This window comes from Thermobia domestica, chromosome 5 (genome assembly GCF_964235325.1).
Source record: "Thermobia domestica chromosome 5, izTheDome1.hap1.1, whole genome shotgun sequence".
NCBI classification, from domain to species: Eukaryota; Metazoa; Arthropoda; class Insecta; order Zygentoma; family Lepismatidae; genus Thermobia; species Thermobia domestica.
The window spans coordinates 16,191,122-16,212,546 of record NC_137458.1 but is presented as its reverse complement, the minus strand read 5'-3'; the positions used below and the strand labels follow the sequence as shown (position 1 = coordinate 16,212,546).

Here is a 21,425-nt window from a genome sequence, read left to right as displayed (position 1 = left end):
CTCCCACTTTCTTCATTCCACCATTTCACTCATCTCTCATCATCACCATCTCATTTAGCCTAACCGATATAAGCGTGGGACGTAAAACTTAAAAGATTTCATTTCATTTTTTTTCAGAAGCCTCGGCAATTGCTTACCTAACAAGACTGACACTGGTGAAATAAAAGAATGTACAAAGCATCACGAAAGAGGGGAAGGATACATATTTTCTTTTATCTTATAAATTACATAAAAAATAATTCCACAAAATATCTCCAACTTCATATTGCTCTCTGTAAAGTAAAATGTTACTGTAGTATTAGTGTTGATTTCGAGTTTAACGTCCTTTTCAACCGCGATGCTATATTAGACGGGATCAAGTGATAAGAAAATTAAAAGAAGAAAATATATTGTGATAAGCAGTAGGCCTACGAATGAGATGAAAAACCGATTTAAGTATTATTGGTTACATTCTGTACCAATTTTCGTAAAATTCTGGGTAGAAAAATGCAACAAAACGCAAAAAGTCATAATGTTACGCCATTTATCACAAAGAAAGTAGTAGATCTTTGTTCTGTGTATACGCAAAGTTTTACGGAATGTGCTCGTATTTAGTGAACCCTTCATTTCCCTTCATTCATACTCTGAGAAGCATGATATTCCAAGCCCAAAGATAAACAATGGTGAACAACGATGTAGTAAGTGACAGGAAGTGAAGTGGGTGTGCTACTTTTATGTAATTAGTGTAATGAATTACTAATTTTTAGCAGTGAATCTTTCCTTTTAGTTTGTGTGCCTGTGTATTTTATTAAATTCTCGTGTGAGAGTCATAATGTTCCAACTAGCACATTAACTTGTAACACTGACCATAATTCAGTGAAATTATTATCTTTGCTCGTATTCTGGCTAATGAACACAAAAGTTTACAAAATGCCTGCAATAAAAGATTCCAATATTGTGAAAATTGCTGTGGAAATGGAAGATCAAGTTCCACAGCTTATCGAATTTAATCAAAAGCAACCATTAGCTGCTATAATACAGGAGCTGTGTAATGGCTGGGGGTTATCAGATCCCGATCAATATGCTTTACAGTTCTCGGAAAGTAATAACCAAAATTATATTACCGAAAAGAACAGAAACGAAATTAAGAATGGTTCTGTCTTGAGATTAACTCATTCCCCATCGAAAACTGCTCACGATATCCTGCAAAAGCTCAATTCAGGAACCAATGATGAAAAGACACAAGCTCTGCAGAAATTGTCAAATCTAAGTACTGATATGACGTTTGCTTTAGAATTTATAAACAAACAAGGTCTAGCTCTAATTATTACGTTGGTTGAGGGTGGCAAATGTAAGGGTGCAATGCTAGCTTATTCATTGGTTTCATTTGTCGAATTAATGGATCATGGTATCGTTTCATGGGACATACTTGAAAGTCTTTTCATTAATAAAGTTGCCAGTTACGTAAATAACCAGTCTGTGGCTCAAGATGCAAAGATAGTTCAAGCATCGCTATCAATTTTAGAGAATATAGTTTTAAACAGCACCGGAAAATATGGGCAAGTTGAAAAAGAGGTTACATTCCCAAATTTGGTGATGCATTTACAAAGCCAAAACGCAGTTATACAACAGAACGCGATTGCGTTGATAAATGCTTTGTTTCTGAAAGCTGATGCAGGAAAAAGGAAAGCAGTAGCTGCTACATTAAACTCAAAACAAGTGCGAAATGTGATTTTAAGTAATATAATTCAGTCAGCGTCTGGACAGGTCGGGGCAGAAATGGCACATCAATTATATGTGCTTCAGACTCTGACATTTAATCTCTTAGAGCAGCGAATGAATACAAAAATGGATCCTCAGGACCAAGATGCGCATGATAAAATTAAAGAATTACGGAAGATAGCCTTTGATACTGAGAGCGATGCCTCAAATAGAGATGTAACTGCTAGGCGACAAGGGATATTTGCTAAAGATTACAAAAAACTTGGCTTTAAGTATGACATCAATCCAGCTTTGGATTTTACAGAAACACCGCCAGGCATGTTAGCATTAGATTGTATGGTCTATTTTGCACGAAATCACACTGAAAGTTACACAAAAGTGGTGCTGGAGAATTCATGCAGAGCAGATGAGCACGAGTGTCCTTTTGGACGCACAAGTGTCGAACTCACAAAGTTGTTATGTGAAATTCTTAAAATAGGGGAACAACCAAGCGAGCAAGGACAAACTTACTACCCCATGTTTTTCACCCACGATCATCCCTTTGAGGAATTCTTCTGCATCTGTATTGTTCTGCTTAATAAGACATGGAAAGAAATGCGCGCAACAATAGAAGACTTCGTCAAAGTTTTCAGTGTGGTAAAGGAGCAGATCACTCGTGCTCTTGCATCCTTGCCTACTACACTTGAAAAGTTCCGCTCCAAGTTGCAGCTGTTGACATACTCCGAGATCACTAATTTGTGGCAGCAGGAGCGAACAAATAGGGAGGAATGGGAATCTCATGCCCGTCCAATTGTAGAATTGAAAGAACAAATTACTCCAGAGATCATGGAGTTAATTCAGCAGCAGCGACTAGGATTTCTTGTGGACGGAACCCGATTTATGAAGTACTCCATGAGAGGACAGGTGAGACTTTTTTCTCTTCTTTAATTTTTGATCATTTTTTGTAACATTCGTAAGTATAGAATTCAATAACATTCGTAAGTATAGAATTCGAGCTAAAAACATTGTAATAATGATGTCATTCCTTGCCTGTTATCTTTTTTCTTTGTGAAGGGTCGTGTTGGCTAACACTTCCACTGCATTTAGCTATAGTTACATATTCTCGCTTTCAGTGCCAAACCTGATTTTTTGTTCTTTTTTCATTTGTTGAAAAACTCAGGAACTTACCAGTTTCCTCTTGCTGTAAACATACATTCCGGAATATTGCCATTTTCCTGCATTTAAACCAGAAAAAAAGTCAACTTTTTTTATTATTTACCCATGACAGAATTTCGTAAACATGAAACCTGTAACATATCTTTCAACTAGACATGATTTTATTCTACTAAAATAAAAATATCGTTCCTTTTTTAAATGATCCTGTATTCGAAATCCGGAGGGAGGTGGGAGGAAATGGAAGAAACCCGAGAAAACTTATAGAGGAAGCACAAAAGAGTCTCCTACTCCTGAGTTAGCTTGATTTCTTTTCAGATACCAGGTACGCTATTGCAAACCTTTTTCTCTGCCAGATTTAATCCTAAATTTTAGCTCTAAAGCTAGTCATTCTTTGTGTTTGTCTTACAAATAAGATTAGGTTTATGAAAATTAATAGTTGTAATAATATCGGCGTGTAGTAGCTTTCAACAACAGTGTTAGAATAATAGCATTCTAAAGCTATGTATTAACGTTTATTGAGCTGTGCTTAAGCTAATGATCGCCCGACACTCCTTTGGAGTGACTACTTGTAGAAACAGCTAAGAAAACCTTCACCTAGTTTTGGACAGAGAGGGTCACTGAAAACTTGTAGAGGAGACTTTGGGAAAACTCATTTTGGGAGAGTGTTTTCATGGAACGAAACGAATCTTCCGTTTCCAGTTCAAAGTTAAAGTAGTTTACTAGGATTTAAGTTTGAGGTTAGTCTATTTGATACTCTGGCGGTTTTCTATTTTGCATCTTAAAAGCGATCCTTGTTGTCTCTAGCTTTCTCTTTTAACCCATTGACTGTCGCACTAGAAAACATAATATTTTTCTAGAGGGACAGTGTTCTATTACTAAAACAGATTAAGAACTTGTTGCAACAGTAAAAGGCATAAGAAATTAATATTTTCAGAACCCAACTTCAGAATTTTCCACCTATCAGATTACATAAATGTTACAACAAGGCAGTGTGAGTTATATTGGACTGATGCAGCGCCAGAGAAGAATTTTTTTTTTAACTCACATGGCAGTTGTGTTAAACATTATCATAACCAAATGAAAATGGATGCTTCACGTTGCTTGCTTCCATTTCCTTTTTTAATAAGTAAGTATTACACACGTAGTGATTCGTCCGGGGACGCCGGACATAGTAGGAGAGGCCGGGATAATAAGAGACAAAAAAAAAAATAAATAAATAAATAAAAAAAAATAAAATAAAATAATAAAAAATAAAAAAATCTAGCACTTGTATTTGAGGAACTAGAAAAAAATGTATGTGATTGTACTAAAAGAAGTGAAACCTGCTGATGTATTAACACATTTTTCCGGTTGAGTTTTTATGAAGAAGAAAAAAAAAAACGAAAATTTTGTTACCGGTAAAAGTCAGTCTCTTTTATTAGGGGTAATAAGTGACAGGGCTCTCACTTCTCATGCAAATAGAGTAGAAAATGAGTAAAAGCTTTAAGAAACATCTTCAGACAATTCTGAACAATTTACTTTTTTTTTCAGATCTGAAATATGTACTTATGTTCACGAAATATCAAGATTTAACAAATGAAATTCAATAGTTCGTTCGGAAATTTTAGTTGCCTGAGTATTAAATATCAAAAACCATTTAAAACAAAGTATAGTTGAGTTTTACGTAATCTAGATACATCATGGACAAAACTCACACTACCAAATAAAAAAAGAATGCTGGCAAGAAATTTTCTGGAGAATGTCGAAAATAAACTTAAAAAGTGCCTAAATTTGCAATTAAGAAAAAACACCGTATTTGAAAAATAGTTTTAGCTAACTTAAATGGATTGAAAAAGCTACTAAATTGTAATCGTACAAGAAGAAAACATTAAAAAATGTTGTAAACCTATTGTTGATCAAATTTTATGTAAAATGTAGCCTATGTAGAAAACTACATTTTCGAAAAATATATAAGATGAATATTAAACCTTTTACGATGTACATTCGAACGATCATATAAAAAATATACAAAAGAGTTAGGAAATGTTATGCTAGCCTATGTAAACTCTAAGTTAACGTTTAGAAACCTCATAAATGTAATTTAAACTTTAGTGTAACATAATTATAGCAGGTAGACCTTATTAATTATCTTAGGCTGGACCACTTAAATAAACATATGAAAAATGTATAGGCCAAAAAGAACTGTTGGCATATAGGCATGAGTTGAACAAATGTTAAGAATAGTCCTACAAACACCTAGGACTACCAAAAGAAGAGGAGTCATATTTAATCTATCTGTTTGGTTTCCAAAGTCCTTTTTCACTTTGCTATAAACACAACGAATTTTTTTAGAGCTATTCTCTGGAAATCTGAAATGGCCCATTTCCATCCAGTTTGGACCTATCATAAAGCACAAATTTGGATGTCACTGTGTCAATGTCATCATAGGCAGGCCAATTGAAACCACTTAGACCTTTTTCCAAAAATTAAACCTTGCATGGTCCTTCATCTGGGAAAGAAATAGCCCTCCCAATATACCAGTCAAGATCATAGTGCACGGCGTAATACATTTCTAAGCAAGATTCTGCTCTGGTTGGATCAATTTCTTCTGGCAAACTTTCACCAGTTGATGGTGAAATTAGTTGATCCACTGTCACTATCTATGCGCAGACTCTGACTGGATTGCCAGAGGAGTTTTCCTATTTACATTCTATATTTAAAAAAAAAAATAAAAAAAATAATAAAAAAAAAAGTAGCAGGTTATACTCGTCACATACGCTAAATAAACAAAGTTTAATTGGGGTAATAAGAGACAGCTGTCTCTTATTACCCCTTCAAAATTTCTAAAAGGGGTAATAAGAGACATGCCCTCATATGACCTGAAATGCAATGTTTCAGCATTTTTCAAAACTTCACATCAATCTTCATAATCTTAGTCACAAAGTTACATAGCAGTCATTTCCACATTTGTAACTCACTTTTCACAATAAAATTTTATTTTAAAACAGTCACGAACTTTCGTGGTAAGTTCAAATTGAAGGTATTTTTGCATCGCGTGACAACAATATAAAAACTCATATTAGTTCATAAGTACAAATGGAAGTAAAGGTACTGACGATTTCATTACTTATTTTTTTATATAATTTTGATTTGATATTTAGGATATTTTTTGGCCGTGTCTCTTATTACCCTGGTCTCCCCTAGTAATAGGTAGAAGACGGGACAAAATATTACGTTTGTGACGTTGACTTTAGCTTGGTAGCAATTAAGGTAAAACTTTTATTTTTATCCGCATTTTCAGTAGTGATTTGAAAATGGCTTTAACTTTGTTATTATCAATATTTTTCAACACGTTCGTTGCTGCAATGTAAAACTGAGTTTGGATCTCCGTGCATTACGAGTCACCGTGTGTCTCGTTGAAGGTTTGTCCGTCGATGCATTACGAGTCGATGCAGCAGTGACTTGTGCAGTCGTCCACTGATCTTATTCTGAGCTTGTCTCCACAGATGACGACACGGTATTTCAGATTCACACTGCAGTCATTTGTCGACAGAATCTGAAGGTACATTATGCCAAAGCAGGACGCGTCACCGGTGACTCGTGTAACACGTGAATGCTACAATGTTAAAAATCTATACAAACGAAAATACCACAAACGCACAGAGGTAATCCAATGCATAAAATGGCACCGTGCGGAAATAGAATATCGCACTATCAACCGGTGAGTCGTAACGCAGCGAATGTGTAAAGGGAGTTCTCACCAGAGGCATACAAAGAGGAGGAATTACGAGTTTTAACCCCACCCCCACCCACCTTCAACAATATATTGTAAAAGAATAAACATTTAACCTATTAAAATACGTATTAAAAATGCTAGAGTCTTTAAACGATATGAGCTTCAGTGGTTAAACCCCAGTTGATGAAACTGTATACGGGACTGGTTTTCACCAGTTACTTCTCTTTATATTAATCCCAAGAATGTTTTCCTTTGTTGCTTTTCCCTACCTTTACTTATTAGTGGAGTCTGTCACAAAGAGTGATAAGTGCTGCAAACCGTAAAATATTATAAGACAGAAACATTAAAATAGTAAACGTTATATGTAAACACTACTATTGTTTAACTTACTATCATTTTATGATATATAGATATAAAGGAGATTAATAATCAGATAGATAGCAGTGCGTGTCCCTGTCTTTCCAATGTATTTTGTAGGGATCAATAACATTCAAGATAATTCAAACCAATTCGAGACTTAAGTATTCAGACTTTGTCCATACACAAGTTGAATCATAATTTGAAAATAATCCGTGAAATTTCTCTGATGTATTTGGTCTAGGAATTAATTCGTGCGGTTGGTACGCACACATTGAAGCTGTAGTACAAACACAAAATACATAAATACCTTAAGAAAAATATTGTCCATCGCTAGCCACCACTTTCGCCCATCTGTCAGGCAATGTACGGATTCCGTGGCGAAAGAAGTCCTCATCCTTGGAAGCGATCCAGTCAGAGACCCATGTTTCGATATCTTCTGAAGAAGTAAACCGCTGTCCAATCAAATCGTTGTTCATGCAATCGAACAAATAGTAGTCCGAAGGAGCAACGTCTGGTGAATACGGCGGGTGGGGTAAAACTTCCCATCCGACATTTTCTAAATAGGTTTTGACCGGTTTTGCGACATGTGGGCGAGCGTTATCATGTTGAACAATAAGTTTATCATGTCTGCTCTCCCATTCTGGTCGTGTTCTGGCCAGAGCTTGCTTCAAACGCATTAATTGTCGTCGATAACGTTCTCCATTCATAGTTTCACCCGGTTGCAGCAGCTCATAGTACACCACACCTTTCATATCCCACCATATGCACAGCATAACCTTTGCACAGTGAATATCTCGTTTTGGTTGTGATGGACCTGGTTCACCTGGTTTCACCCAGGCCTTTTTTCGTTTCGTAATGGATCCACTTCTCATCACCCGTAATAATTCGATGCAGAAACCCCTTTCTGCTCTGTCGTTGAAGCAGCAATTCGCAAATGGTTTTTCGTCTTTCAACGTCTCTGTCTTTCAATTCATGTGGAACCCAATGTGACATCTTTTGAATCATTCCCATGGCTTTCAAGCGTTTGGAGACTGTTGTTTGATCAACGCCTAATGCTGCTGCAAGTTGTTCCTGCGTTTGACACGAATCCTGCTCGAGCAATGCTGTCAATTCTTCGTCTTGAAATTTTTTTGGCTGTCCAGCTCGCTCTTAGTCTGCCAAGCCGAAATCACCACTTCTAAACCGTGCAAACCACTTCTGACACGTTCGCTCAGCTAGAGCATGGTCACCATACACTTCCACCAAAATACGATGACTTTCAGTCGCACTTTTCTGCATGTTAAAGTAATGCAGCAGGACACCCCGCAAAAAACACTTTATCAGGCACAAATTGCGCCATGTTCACTTAACTACAAACTGGTGTTGTTGACGGTTTAATCCACTGCCCTATACTACGAACGATACGCGATGACAGGGGTTTGCAACACATGTGTGGATACACGGAACTGTGGGACGCTCCGTTCGTTGCGCCATCTCTTGTCCACCCGCACGAATTAATTCCTAGACCAAATATGTTTGTGGCCAATTCGTTTGACAGTGATATATCGGAAACCACAAGCTCTAGAAAGATGCCGATATATCACTGTGACAGTGATATATCGGAAACGGCTCTAGAAAGATGCCGATATATCGGAAACGGCTCTCTATCGGAAACGGCTCTATATGCCGATATAACGGTTTCAACAGTCGTTATATCGGCATATATAACGGAAACGGCTCTATATGCCGATATAACGGTTGATATAACGATATAACGGCATATAGAGCCGTTTCCGTTATATCGTTATATCAACCGTTATATCTGTGAGATATCGTTATATCAACCGTTATATCCGTGATATAACGATATAACGGAAACGGCTCTATATGCCGATATAACGGAAACGGCTCTATATGCCGATATAACGGAAACGGCTCTATATGCCGATATAACGGAAACGGCTCTATATGCCGATATAACGTTATATCGGCATATATAACGGAAACGGCTCTATATGCCGATATAACGGTTTCAACAGTCTCTGTATTAAAATGCTAGGTTTATATGTTTCTGGCCAATTCTTTTGACAGTGATATATCGGAAACCACAAGCTCTAGAAAGATGCCGTTTTCACTGGTCGATTGTAAATTTTGTGTAGATTGTTCGATTTTAATTGAATATTTGAAAAAAAAAAATGACCGCTATTGCTTTATTATATTTTTTAGAGGTACACTGCAAGTATTGAAATTTTAATAAAGCATCATATCCTACGAGTTGTACGTTCCAACACCACATATTTATATACGGCCGTTATAAATCTCTCCGTCGTTTGTTTCATGGCCAAATGATAATGAAAAACAAAGGATAACCTTTTCTCTACTCTAAGTTGAATCTTTATTGTTTGGAGTGTTTTGCCCAATGAACACCATATATCACTGATATTATAATTCATTGTGTATGGAATGTATTTGCTTAATACATACTGCATGCAAGAAGAAAGAAAACACTGATCATACATAAATTAGAAACTCCAACCGGGAGTAGGCTCAAATCTTGCAGACAGTGTGAGATATTGGAAAAATAATCGAAAAAATCTCCCCTTTATGATATCCCTTGCCGACTTTTATCAAGACGCTTTGCACTTCTGTCTGTAAAGGGACATGTGCAGATGTTGTGAGGAGTGACAAGGAGATTCATCCTCATACGTGAATGATGCGCTGTGTAGGTTCAGCTACTGAAAAATAGGGAAAAAATCGAACACTGCACGGATATTATTTCTTCAACCTGTTTTTGGATAAAGTTTCAGTATTCATCTGTTGGGCTTGATGGAATTATTTTGAATACTTTTACTCCACATAATATACATTAAAAAGATAGGGCATGTGTTGAAAAATGAAATGAAATCTTTAGTTTTGCGTCCCACGGTTATGCCGGTTAGGCTAAAGGAGACGGTGACGATGAGAAATGAATGAAATAGTGGAATGAAGAAAGTGGGAGGAAAGAGAGAACCCCGAGAAAACCCACTAGCACGGTGTTTGTCCACCACAAAGTCCATACGGCGCGAGCTGGGATCGAATCAGGGACCCCAAGCACCGGAGGTGAACGCTCTACCACTGAGCCACCGCGCCCCCAGGCATGTGTTGCCATCTGTTGGTGACATTTGAATCTACATTTACCTTAATGTGGGATTCCAACGAAATTGACTCCAACTCTGATTGCACACATTAAAGGCGAGAACGTTGACTATTTAACAGTGATTTTGTTGGTGTTATATATATATTCATTCAAATTTTTCGTTATCTCTTTCTAAGCTTTCTTCCTTTTTATGTTAGTCTTGATTGAGTTAAATTGAGTCTTGAAGTCGTATTATTTATTGCAGAGGATTAAGGATAAATTCTGGTACGTTCGTCTGTCGCCAAACCACAAAGTCTTCCACTATGGTGACTGCGATGAGAAAAGTGTTCCAACTTTGGAAGATCTTCCTAATAAGCTGGCTGTTGTGGATATTAAAGGTCTGATCACCGGGAAGGAGTGTCCGCACATGAAAGATGTGAGGTAAGGTTTTTGCTCATAATATGGTAATAGTAAGTACCTGGCCTCTGAAAATACTTCGAGTACACGTTAGGCTGTCGTATTCCACAAATAATTATTCAAAGAACGAAAAGTCGAACCTAAGTCTCCGGTTTTCGGAACCAGACGCCCAAAATGTGCAGGCTCAAATTCATCTTGGTATTATATTTACCTTTGAAATTCATCTTTGATGAGGTGTTATATTTAATGATAAGCTATTATAAATAAAACCTATGTCAATGTTAGGAATGTTGTACAAATTTACAGAAATTTAAAATTTGATGGTGCTAGCCACTTATTTCAACGCTACTTGATTTCTCTTGTAGTGGAATACTGTTCGCCTATTTAGTCTATGGCTTGTCGTACACATCTTTCCAAGCTAGACACTGTTTCCAGATTCTTTTTACCCATAAAAATGCAAAAGTTTTTTTTAGGCCGGCCATTCTGAATGAGGATTTCTTGGATTTTCCTTATTCACACAAGACAGATACGGGATGGTAGCTAACATAATGGTCCCAGCCCGCTTTCTTCTTTCCCCATTTCTTTAGTTTTCCCCAATCCCCGGGCAGTATGACCATCAACGCCTCATACATAATTGGACTAACATGGCTATAGATGCCGAAAGCCCAGAAATCTAATTCGTAATCCTAATCCTAGTGATGGGCTAACATGGCCATAGATGCTGAAATCCCAAAAATCTAATTCCTAATCCTAATTCTAGTGACGGGCTAACATGGCCATAAATGTTGAAGGCCCAGAAATCTAATTTCTAATCCTAGTGACGGGCTAACATGGTCATAGATGCCGAACACCTAGAAATCTAATTCCTAATCCTAATCCTAGTGACGGGCTAACATGGTCATAGATGCCGAACACCTAGAAATCTAATTCCTAATCCTAATCCTAGTGACGGGTTAACATGGCCATAGATGCCGAACACCTAGAAATCTAATTCCTAATCCTAATCCTAGTGACGGGTTAACATGGCCATAGATGCCGAAAGCCCAGAAATCTAATTCCTAATGAACTTTATAACGATATTCAAAAACCTCATTTAGCCGCGCTACTGAAAACGACTTTAAACTCTTAATCGATTAGAGGATGAATTTTACATTGAATATCATACACTTAACATAGTTAAATAATAATAATACATATTTCCATTTATATTTAACCTCAAATTTCTGACATACAATGCAATGAGCTAAATCGCTTTGTACATAGAAATGTGTATAGTAACAGAATAAATTAAGAAAAACGAACTTAACCAAAAATGTGTCTCGCTTTATCAGATCAATACAGTTTCAATGGATACTTTCATCTTCTTCATTTGAAGAGAAAACGTGTTACTAAACGGATTTTTGTAATTCAACAACATGCGTCAGATATGTACTTCGGCATAATATAGAATAAATTTTCTTTTGGTAATAAGCCATTTAATCTGACTTTTCTAGAAAAACTGTTAATGAAATACTGATGAGCTATACAAAGGTATGGTGGGTTTGAATCCTACTTTAGTAAATAAAGACGTTAAAAGATGGTGGAAGGTTCGAAAATAATGGCAGACAAGTGAAGATTTTTTCATTAAGACAATGGTCTATGCAAGCTCCTTCCTGTTGATTCCAGATTTCATAATCACATTATGTAGTACTGAATATCGATAGTTTTTCGTAAGCTTGAGAAAGTTCTTATGAGTTAATCCAATGTTCTCGGGATTGCTGCCAAAGTAGGTGTTGCTGTGCTGAGCTTTCGTTACCATACAGCGGCAACATCTTCAGAGCTATGTAGTCCTTCTGAACATCACATAACTCTGAAGATGTTGCCGCTGTATGGTAACGAAAGCTCAGCACAGCAACACCTACTCTGGCAGCAATCCCGAGAACATTGGATTAATAGTAGACGCCAGCAAAGCTTCAAGATCATATTCTTATGAGTTGTATTTCAAAATTCTCTTAATACAGATGGGTCACGGTGGCTCAATGCTAGAACGTTCACCTTTGGTGCATGGGGTCCTTAGTTCGATCCTGATTCGCTCCAAGTGAGCTTTCTCGACAACACTGTGTGCGTGGATTTTCTCGAGGTTCTCCCGTTCCCTTCCACTTTCTTCATTCCACCATTTTATTCATTTCTCATCATCACCGTGTCCTTTAGAATAGCCGGCATAACCGTAGGATTTAAAACTTTAAAAAAAAAAAAAAAAAAACATTTTTTTTCTTTCTTTAGCATAAATGATATAAGGAACAATAGGAAAACACTTTTGGCATCATGGTTTGTTGAACAATAAACTGAATAAAGTAACGGAAATCGAAAGGAGTTTGAAGTTTATTACATAAGGACTAGCAACCCCAAACTTAACACTGAAAAAGATAATGCAGATGGAGGCTGGGCTGGCATAATCACAAGTTTCATCCACAAATATTAAATTTTCAAGAATTTTTTGTCAAAAATATATTTATAGAATTGTTATTTATTTTTTCCATTATAAAAAAAATCACCTAAAGTCACAAATACCGTAGTGATAAAATACGTGGTTAAAGTTTGGCAGCATTGATCCTCAGGATACATCAATATGACTGTTTTATGCATTCAGTGAAAAATTGGTCTAATATTGAATTATGCATATAAACCGTACGCAACAGAGTCTTTCATTATTAATATTTAGTTAGTTACGTAATTCCACCTGAAGTTAAAGCAACGAAATGATGTTATGAAACAAACAATCTCACTCCAGTGAGGATGAATGGCCGTAGTGTTATTCAGAGTAATTAGAGAAAACCAATTGTTACATGTTTCCAGGAACATGACAGTGAGTAAATTGGATGCTAATTAAAAGAAATCAGTTGAGAATGCTCCAAGAACATTGCCAGAACGAACTTAAAAAGATTTTTTTTTTTCGAAATTTATTTGAAATTGTATATTAAATTTATTTGATTAAATCCAATTGATAATACACTTACATATTTGGAACCTGCATATTAGGGGTTCTATTGAATTAGCTATATTGAGCTGTCACTTTTTATCACCGTATATATACTGAAAATGCAGATATAACCAGTTGCCACCGGTTACTACTTGGTACCAAAATGTTTAACATCCTCTTAGATATTGATCAACACCATTATCATGTCTCTATGACTTACCGTTCCCGAGATATTGGCCAAAGAAGTTCCGATTTCGGGAGATTTAAGGAGCCATATCTCGGGAACCGTAAGTATAGAGAGAGATGAAATTGGGGTTGATCAGTACCTAAGAAGATGGTGAACTTTTTTTTTCTACCAAATATTTTGGTGCGGAGCATTCTCAACTTGTTAGAATCTACTATCGTTAAAATTTTATCGCATTATAGTATCTTTTCTGGTTCTATGTATTTTCCGGTAAGTAAGTGTTTTCTATAAAAGTACAGACTTCGAGCAGTAACGATAGTCACAGTAGCAAACAAAAGAGAAAGCATTGTACCCACTACAATATTGACAAAGACTAAGAAACATTTTCGAGAATCACAGTTCTCATCATCAGCTTCAATAAACCTGAAAAAGGTTAAAAATAAATTATGTATAAAAATGTATGGAAAGGTGAAAGGTTAAAAAGGAAATTAAAAGCAACTACAAAAACTTAACGCTACAAAACACTATATCATGATCCTCGAGAACGTTCCTTAGTCTTTATAAATATTGCAGTGAGTGCCAAGCTTTGTCTTTTGTCAAGTTGTTTTCTATTCCTTTTTATTATTTTTTTTTCCAGCCATGCAATATTTCTCTGTTAGAGTGAATATAAGAGTGAAATTTGCCACTCTTATTAATTTACACGGTAATTGATGATGTCTTTATTTCAGAGGACGTAAAACCACTCATCAACTTGCGTTTTCTCTCACGCTGGATTCTGTGGAGGTGACGTCTCTAGACTTTGTAGCTCCGGATGAACAGGTGTTTGACTATTGGACGGATGGAATCAGTGCCTTATTAGGTGAGTGTCTGCTTTCGCTTTTGATATTCTGGAGCAATCCAAACCCATATTGTTAAACGGAATGTATATCTCTAATTGAATATCTGGGCTGTAATCCCGTGCTGCCTCAACGGTTAGCAGGAGCACAGTGCCTCAGGGGTAGAGTACTTACTTCTGGTGTGATGAGTTCCTAGTCCTATCCCAGGTTCCGTGACTTTTCTCCTGGTTCAACTTTTCCCTTCTACATTCCCATTCCACGAATTATTTGACAATCCCCACTTTCATTAATTAACCTACAGGTCATAATGATGGGACGTAGAACGAAGATTTCAATTAGTTTTTAGACTACTTGTCTTTTGTGTGTGTATTCCCGATTCCGATTCTTGGCGAGGCCACTGAATTTTTGGATTTGATCCGATATCGTGAGGCATTTTGGAAGGTGCCGAAATTAAGAGGTAAAAAGCTGTAGTCTAAGAAGCCAAAAAACACCGATGTAAGCTTACCTACGTAACTACATATTGTTTAATTAAATAACCGTCTTTACGAGCCTTTGACGTGAGAGACCCAAGTTCGATTCCCGGTAGAAGTCCATGTGGTTCGGATCCCATGTTAAGCTATAGGTCCACGTCTCCATATAGCCTCGCTATTGAACGGGACTCGAAACTCAAAAATTTAATCCCATCCAAAATAAACGTCTAGTTGGTTAATACAATCTTTCGTGGGTCGTGCGTCATATACACTGATCACCAGTTGAATTAGACACACCTACCTAATACCGTGTAGCACCACCTTTCGCTCTGACAACGGTGGCTGCCCGCTGTGGCATGAACTCCACGAGGCACCTGAAGTGTTGTTATGGCATCTCAATCCATATCTGCTGCAGTCTCCCACAGAGCCCGCAGGTTGGTCGGAAGAGGGTCCACAGCCCGAAGGTGTCGTTTCATAACATCCCACATGTGTTCGCGTTGTGGCCGTGATGACCAGGGAGGTGTTGCCAGATCTGAGAAATTCTCATCAAACCAGTCTGCTGCCACCCTAGAGCGGTGAGCCGGCGCATTGTCCTGCTGAAAGATGAGGTTACCATCCGGATGTTGCAGCCGAGCAAATGACAGGACATGATCATTCAGAAGATCGCGGCAGCGTTCACCTGTCATATGCGTTAGGAGCCCCATTTTTTGAGTTCACTTAAACATGTCATCATCACCGGCCTGCACAGTTCCCTGCTGGCATGATAGATCGTAGGGTTGGCGACGCACCCATGGTCGCCCATCGGCATGTATCAATGTGAAACGTGACCCATTTGTCCAAGCAAACTTTTTCCACATTTACACGGTCCGGTGGTGGTGTTCCTTTATCCATGATAGACGTTGGTTCCTGTGTTGTGCGGTTGAAGGGGTACTCGCGTTGCCTATGGCTTCTCTATTCCATGGCAAGTAGGTGGTTATGGATTATGTGGCTGCTAACATGGCGTTGTTGTTCTGCATTGAACCTCTCCACGATTTAATGCACTGTGACTCGTCTATCGGCTGTTACGATGCGGGCCAGTCGGCGCCTACCCTTGTCGTCGACACGCTCCTCGTGCCCGTGCGGGCGCGGTTTTACCGGAAGCCAGGTACTCACGACACACCCTTGACACAGTTCCCTTTGAAAATCCGAGTGCCGCAACCACTTCCGAAATCCAGCCACACAGTCGTCTGGCTCGTACGATTTGACTACGGTCAAATGCACTCAAGTCCTTCGTCTTGCCCATAACACTTCACTGACACGGATACCGAGAGAGGAAGCACACGGCAACAGTACATGCTCGATGCGTTTCATTCACATGTGCTGGTGGAGCCTCTGCAGACGTTTTCTGCAACTTTTCTACTGTCTCTAATTCAACCGGTGATCAGTGTATATCAGTTATTCAGCATGTCAAGCATAGTAAATTGACTATAATACGGAGGATTACCGCTATCAGATTCTCGATTTTGTTTCTTCAATCAAATTAAGATGACATTAACTTTAGTTCTCACAATTTCTTGATTTCCATCTACCACCTTCGTTCAATAACACCTCCTGTGGATAAGAGAGCTGTACCAAAGTATGTAGTCGAGCGACGTTGTCTTAATTTTTGTCTCTCTTTGAAGTATGATGATGAATGACTTAGAAATTACTTTTTCTTTTTTGCTCAGCACTGACCAGCAGATCTTTAAATCCTTGGAGATTCCAGGGTATTATTATTATTATTATTATTATTTCGACAACACATAGGGCATTCTCAAGTGACACAAAACAGAGCAGAGGCTACTCGCTCCCATCCCGAACGAAAACTGGCGTCCAGTATGAATCTGTTGGCAGCGAAGTATTTCTGAGAAATGGAGCGGGAGGAGATGACTGATAAATCAGCTTCCAAGACCACGCAATGTGACATCATGGTTTTACCTAGACTTCAAGTGTTCAGTGTCATGGCTAAATACTGAGAGAGGGAGCACGCTGTTGGTTAACATTCTTGTATTGCAATCGGGATTCCCAGCTTTCGGATCTCTAGCCGGCCATCGTGACAGGTTTTCCCTACATTCACAAGGAGGAGGGAGGTGGGAAGGACAAAACCTCTTGATATTTTGTTTTCCACAGATCTTACCCGCACAAAATTCCTTTCTGTGCCTAAGTGTTCTTGATCATGTTGACAACTGTGAGCGAAAATTCGATCTATAATAAATTGGAAAAGCAAAGTGACCATATTTTAAATGTATTACGCTTACAACATGTATCCAATAAAATTGATTGAACGTTTCTTAATATTTATTCAAAAGTTAAATGTTTAACTCATCGTGTTTCTATTCTTATGATCGTTGTCAGTGAGACAGGGAAAAACTTAAGAAATAAATAATAATAATAAGAAGAAGACAAAAGATTAATGATATGTATAATGTTGCTAATGTATCATAGCGTATCATTTATTCAGTATCAGAGAATACTAATGAGCGTTAGTTCATTTTTCTGTTTTACCTTGTTTTAGGAAATAAAATGACAAGTAAGGAGACCGAAAACGACCTTGAGACGTTGCTTAGCATGGATATTAAATTACGTTTACTTGACGCAGAGGGCGTTGACATTCCTCAAGATCCACCGCCAATTCCTAAAGATCCACCAAATTATGATTTTTGTTACGAGCTAAAGTAGAAACGCCACCTAACAATATCTGTTTGTTTTTGATTTTACATTGTATTTGATACTAATGAACTGTTTAATGATGTACTCGAAGAGAAAGTCGATCTGTTGTCTACAAGACAAAAGTTACAAGGTTTCTTCCTTAGTATTATTTTTTTTTAAAAATAATTTCGCGTAGATCGTTCTATCACTTGTACATGCTTATATCATAATCTCAAGTTTTTGGTATGCAACGAATGACATTCTTCAGACAACGAAAATAATAATAACAATGTAGTCAAATGTAGGATAAAAAAGTGTGCATGAGAATGGGGGAATCGTCTTTCAACTTGTTTTTATATGTATATGATATGGAAAGTGTTCACCCAGGTAGCTTTCATAAACAGCAGTTGCTAGGTTGAGCAGAACTGCTGTTTTCATGATGGTGTTTTATCTTCTTTTCGAGGTTGAAAGAAATGATAAGCTACCATTTTCTATCAGATCCAGATATATATGAACATTGTGCATATATTTGAGGTGAGATGGCTCCCACTTGTGTGCATTCTTTGTGTTCTATATACGACTTTTATTGTCGTTTTGGTAATGTCATCCTTTGCATGGCGAAAATTTGATGTACACGTATAGAGCATCTGAGATAAATGATAATGGATATTAAACTATTTTATAAGTGGTAATGAATTTTAAACTTTTAAAAACTCGTCAGCTTGTGTAATTACGGGCCGAAAATGAATATTCATACCTTATATATTCTTTTATCAGTGATTTTGAAACAGAATCAGAATTCAGTTTTACGAGGTTTATTTCATACGTCATGGTAACTAAACTACAAACAAACAAACAAACAAAAAACTGAAGTAATGGAAATCCAGTATGTGTTTAAAGGCTTTAGGGAGATGCTTGTTAATCCCATCCGCAGATGACATTTGTGTGCAGGAGCTAACGAAAGAGAGTAATCGAAAAATGCGAATTCAGTGCTCGATCAGGTTTTCATATGCACAAATGAATACCAGGGAGAAAGGTGCAAAATGAAGTACGGTAACATCGGTTCTTACCAAACAGCAAACATCCTTCTCGGTTTTGTTCAAAAACGATTCGGCTTCTTGCTGAAACGAGTATGATTTTGGCCGAAAGATGTGTTTGTTCATGTTCTTATAGTATTCATTAACTAAGAAGCAGAAAGTTTTTGATAGCAAACCGAATTGAAACCGGTTTCGAAGAGAAAATAAACCGGTTTTGGAAAACCAAAATCGGTTCGATAGCAAACTGAACCAGTATTGAAAAATTATTTATTGAAAGTTTTCAAAAACAGGTTTCAGTTTTTCTAAAGCCCGAAAACGTTTTTTACACACATTTCTTTGCCAGTGATGGGAAAGGCGTTGACAGTTGGCATAAATTCATGGATCACACGTAGCCGACAGTTTTCAACTCCTTCCGCATCACTGGCAAAGATGTGTGGATACCGTGAAGGACTGTTTGAAGGATATTTGCAGTTTGGTACCATACTTTTCTTTGTACTTTTTTGTTTCTTTGTGGAAAGCTTGATGGAGCATTGAATTCCTGTGTACGTGCGTATCTTTTGACCTTTCCCTGTGGTTCTTGCACACGGGCAACGTCTGTTGGAGGTGTTGAAAAGCACGCTGCTGTGATCTTAACGTGTATATAATAGATTTCAGTTGCTGCAGCTTGTTTGGCGGCTGTAGCAGTTACCATGTCTTACGAAATAACCCTCGTATGTAAAATAAAGAAATTATATTAACAAAAGAACATTCAAGATCTGTATATCCATTGTTTCTAGTGTCTATATGTAAAATATAAATTTTATAAGGTTATGTGTGAGGAGGCTTTGTATATATGATTTCCATGTGCTGGTTTTAAAGATCTGTTATTCAAGATGAATTAGATCAATTTTAAGCGTATAATTTTTGTTTCTGAGGTTCAAATAGAACTCGATATATATATCTGTAGATTGGGTCTAGTCTTGAATATTAATTAAATATATATGTACAATCTTAAATATGATATAGAGATCTGACTTTTATATTTATTTATTTTTGTTGATAGTGTATGCCGTTATGTTACATGTTTATTCAAATTATTTTAGTGTGAATGAAATTGTACTGAAAACAAATTTATTATTTCTTTGAATCTTAATATTAAAAAATGTAAAAGTTCTCTAGCATTTATGTACAAATTGTGTGTATGGTCGGGAGGAGTAAAATTGTTATGTTAACAATACTGAAACCTCTTGAATAGCATTTTGAGTTATATGTATACCTATCTCTTTTTAAGTCATTTTTAGAAACACATTTTCTCTCACATATAGGATGTATGTACAATGAAGATTTCGGAAATATAAACTTTGTCCGATTACGAATGAGAACATTGATCTTTAAAAAAAAGTAGGTGCTACTTAATCTTTATTAAATGACACGAGTATCTGAACGGCTAGCATGCATACCTACAGCCGCGTCGGCCCGGGTTCGATCCCTGCTGGAGTACCGGTGTTATCCATTAATTTACTGTGCATAATGGACATAAAACATAAGTAAAACGTGAAGCAATTTCGGAGATAATAATGGTGTGCACCATGTAGCTAACTGAATATACTCAGAAACTGGTTTTTGTTTACAGCAAAGAAGTAAGTGATAAATTCTTTTAACTCTTTGTCAGGCGTAATGCAATTTGTCACATGTATGGGTCCAGTATATCTTTTCAAGTACATGTCAATAATAATATTATAAAATAGGAATTTCAAGAAAATAATTTGTTCCAATGCTGCTTCGCCTTGATTCTGTTTCTTCAACATGAATTTCTCATTTTGCTTTGGTGAGAAGGTGCGGAGGAGTCTATTTCTAAAACCTTGTTGTATTAAAGTTGTGGGTTATTATTCAGGCGGCTCGAGAAGTTATACAAGAAATAGTACTAATTCTGTCTAACTTGCAATGTTTATAACCCATACCCACCCAACGCGTTTTAGAAGATAAGATGAAAAGGATTTTTATCAGTAACTCAACTTTCTTACAGTCTATTCCTTATTCACTGTATCGTTCTCAGACGAATATCATTAGATATAGTTTGTGTTAATTTGTTTATGATTTCTCTAAGCATTTGAGCTAAGTTCTGTTATATTCAAGTTTAGACTCTTCAAGAAATAATTTTTCAAATTTTTTGGCAGCGTACAGCTCTGAAAGGAGGCGCTTTCTAGGTTACATTTATTAGGAACTTACTTTCTGTCTTGCGTTAAATTGAGTTGACTTGAAGTTTAACGTCCCTTTCAGCAGCGATGCTATATGAGACGGGACCTACTGATTAACGTGGAATCCGAACCACATGAGCTCCCTCTGGAAATCGAACTTAGGTCTCCCACGCCAAAGGCGCGTACACTGACCGCTTAGCCCCGAAGGAGCTCTCCTTTTCATCTTGCATTATGTAAAGTATTACCTTTGGACGTTTCGTGGTTGTGGAAATTCGACGAATTTGAGCACAGCTGTTGGTAAATTTATTTCATATCAAAAGGAAATAGCAGTCAAATATGGCTTAGTGTGAAAAGAGCGTGAAAGATGGACAGGGTGATGTAGGCGGAATTTACAATTTGTGTTATTCATTATACCGAGTAATTTTGTTTACAGTGAAAAAGAAAATCATGTTTATGTTAAAAAAAAAGTAAGTAGATTTTATTTGAATTTCAAAGATCGCTTTTAGAAATCGTGTCAATATATTTATTTATGTGGATAGTGTGAATGCATACAACTTTTGTGTCGTATACCAAAGATAAGATGAGTTTTGTGAAGTCATGTTTTATGATTAATAACTATATCTGTGTATAATTTTTTAGATCTGCATTATAAA

At 37.0% G+C, this 21,425-nt stretch overlaps 1 protein-coding gene across 1 annotated transcript; it reads left to right on the top strand.

The window, feature by feature from the left end:
* Window positions 1-632: 632 nt before the first annotated feature.
* Window positions 633-20,850, top strand: Ced-12 (engulfment and cell motility Ced-12). Its single transcript, XM_081758238.1, has 4 exons — window positions 633-2,604; window positions 10,291-10,466; window positions 14,314-14,444; window positions 17,425-20,850. The coding sequence occupies exons 1-4, from the start codon at window positions 889-891 to the stop codon at window positions 17,586-17,588; spliced, it is 2,187 nt and encodes a 728-aa protein (XP_081614364.1). The 5' UTR covers window positions 633-888; the 3' UTR covers window positions 17,589-20,850.
* The last annotated feature ends 575 nt before the right edge of the window (window positions 20,851-21,425 follow it).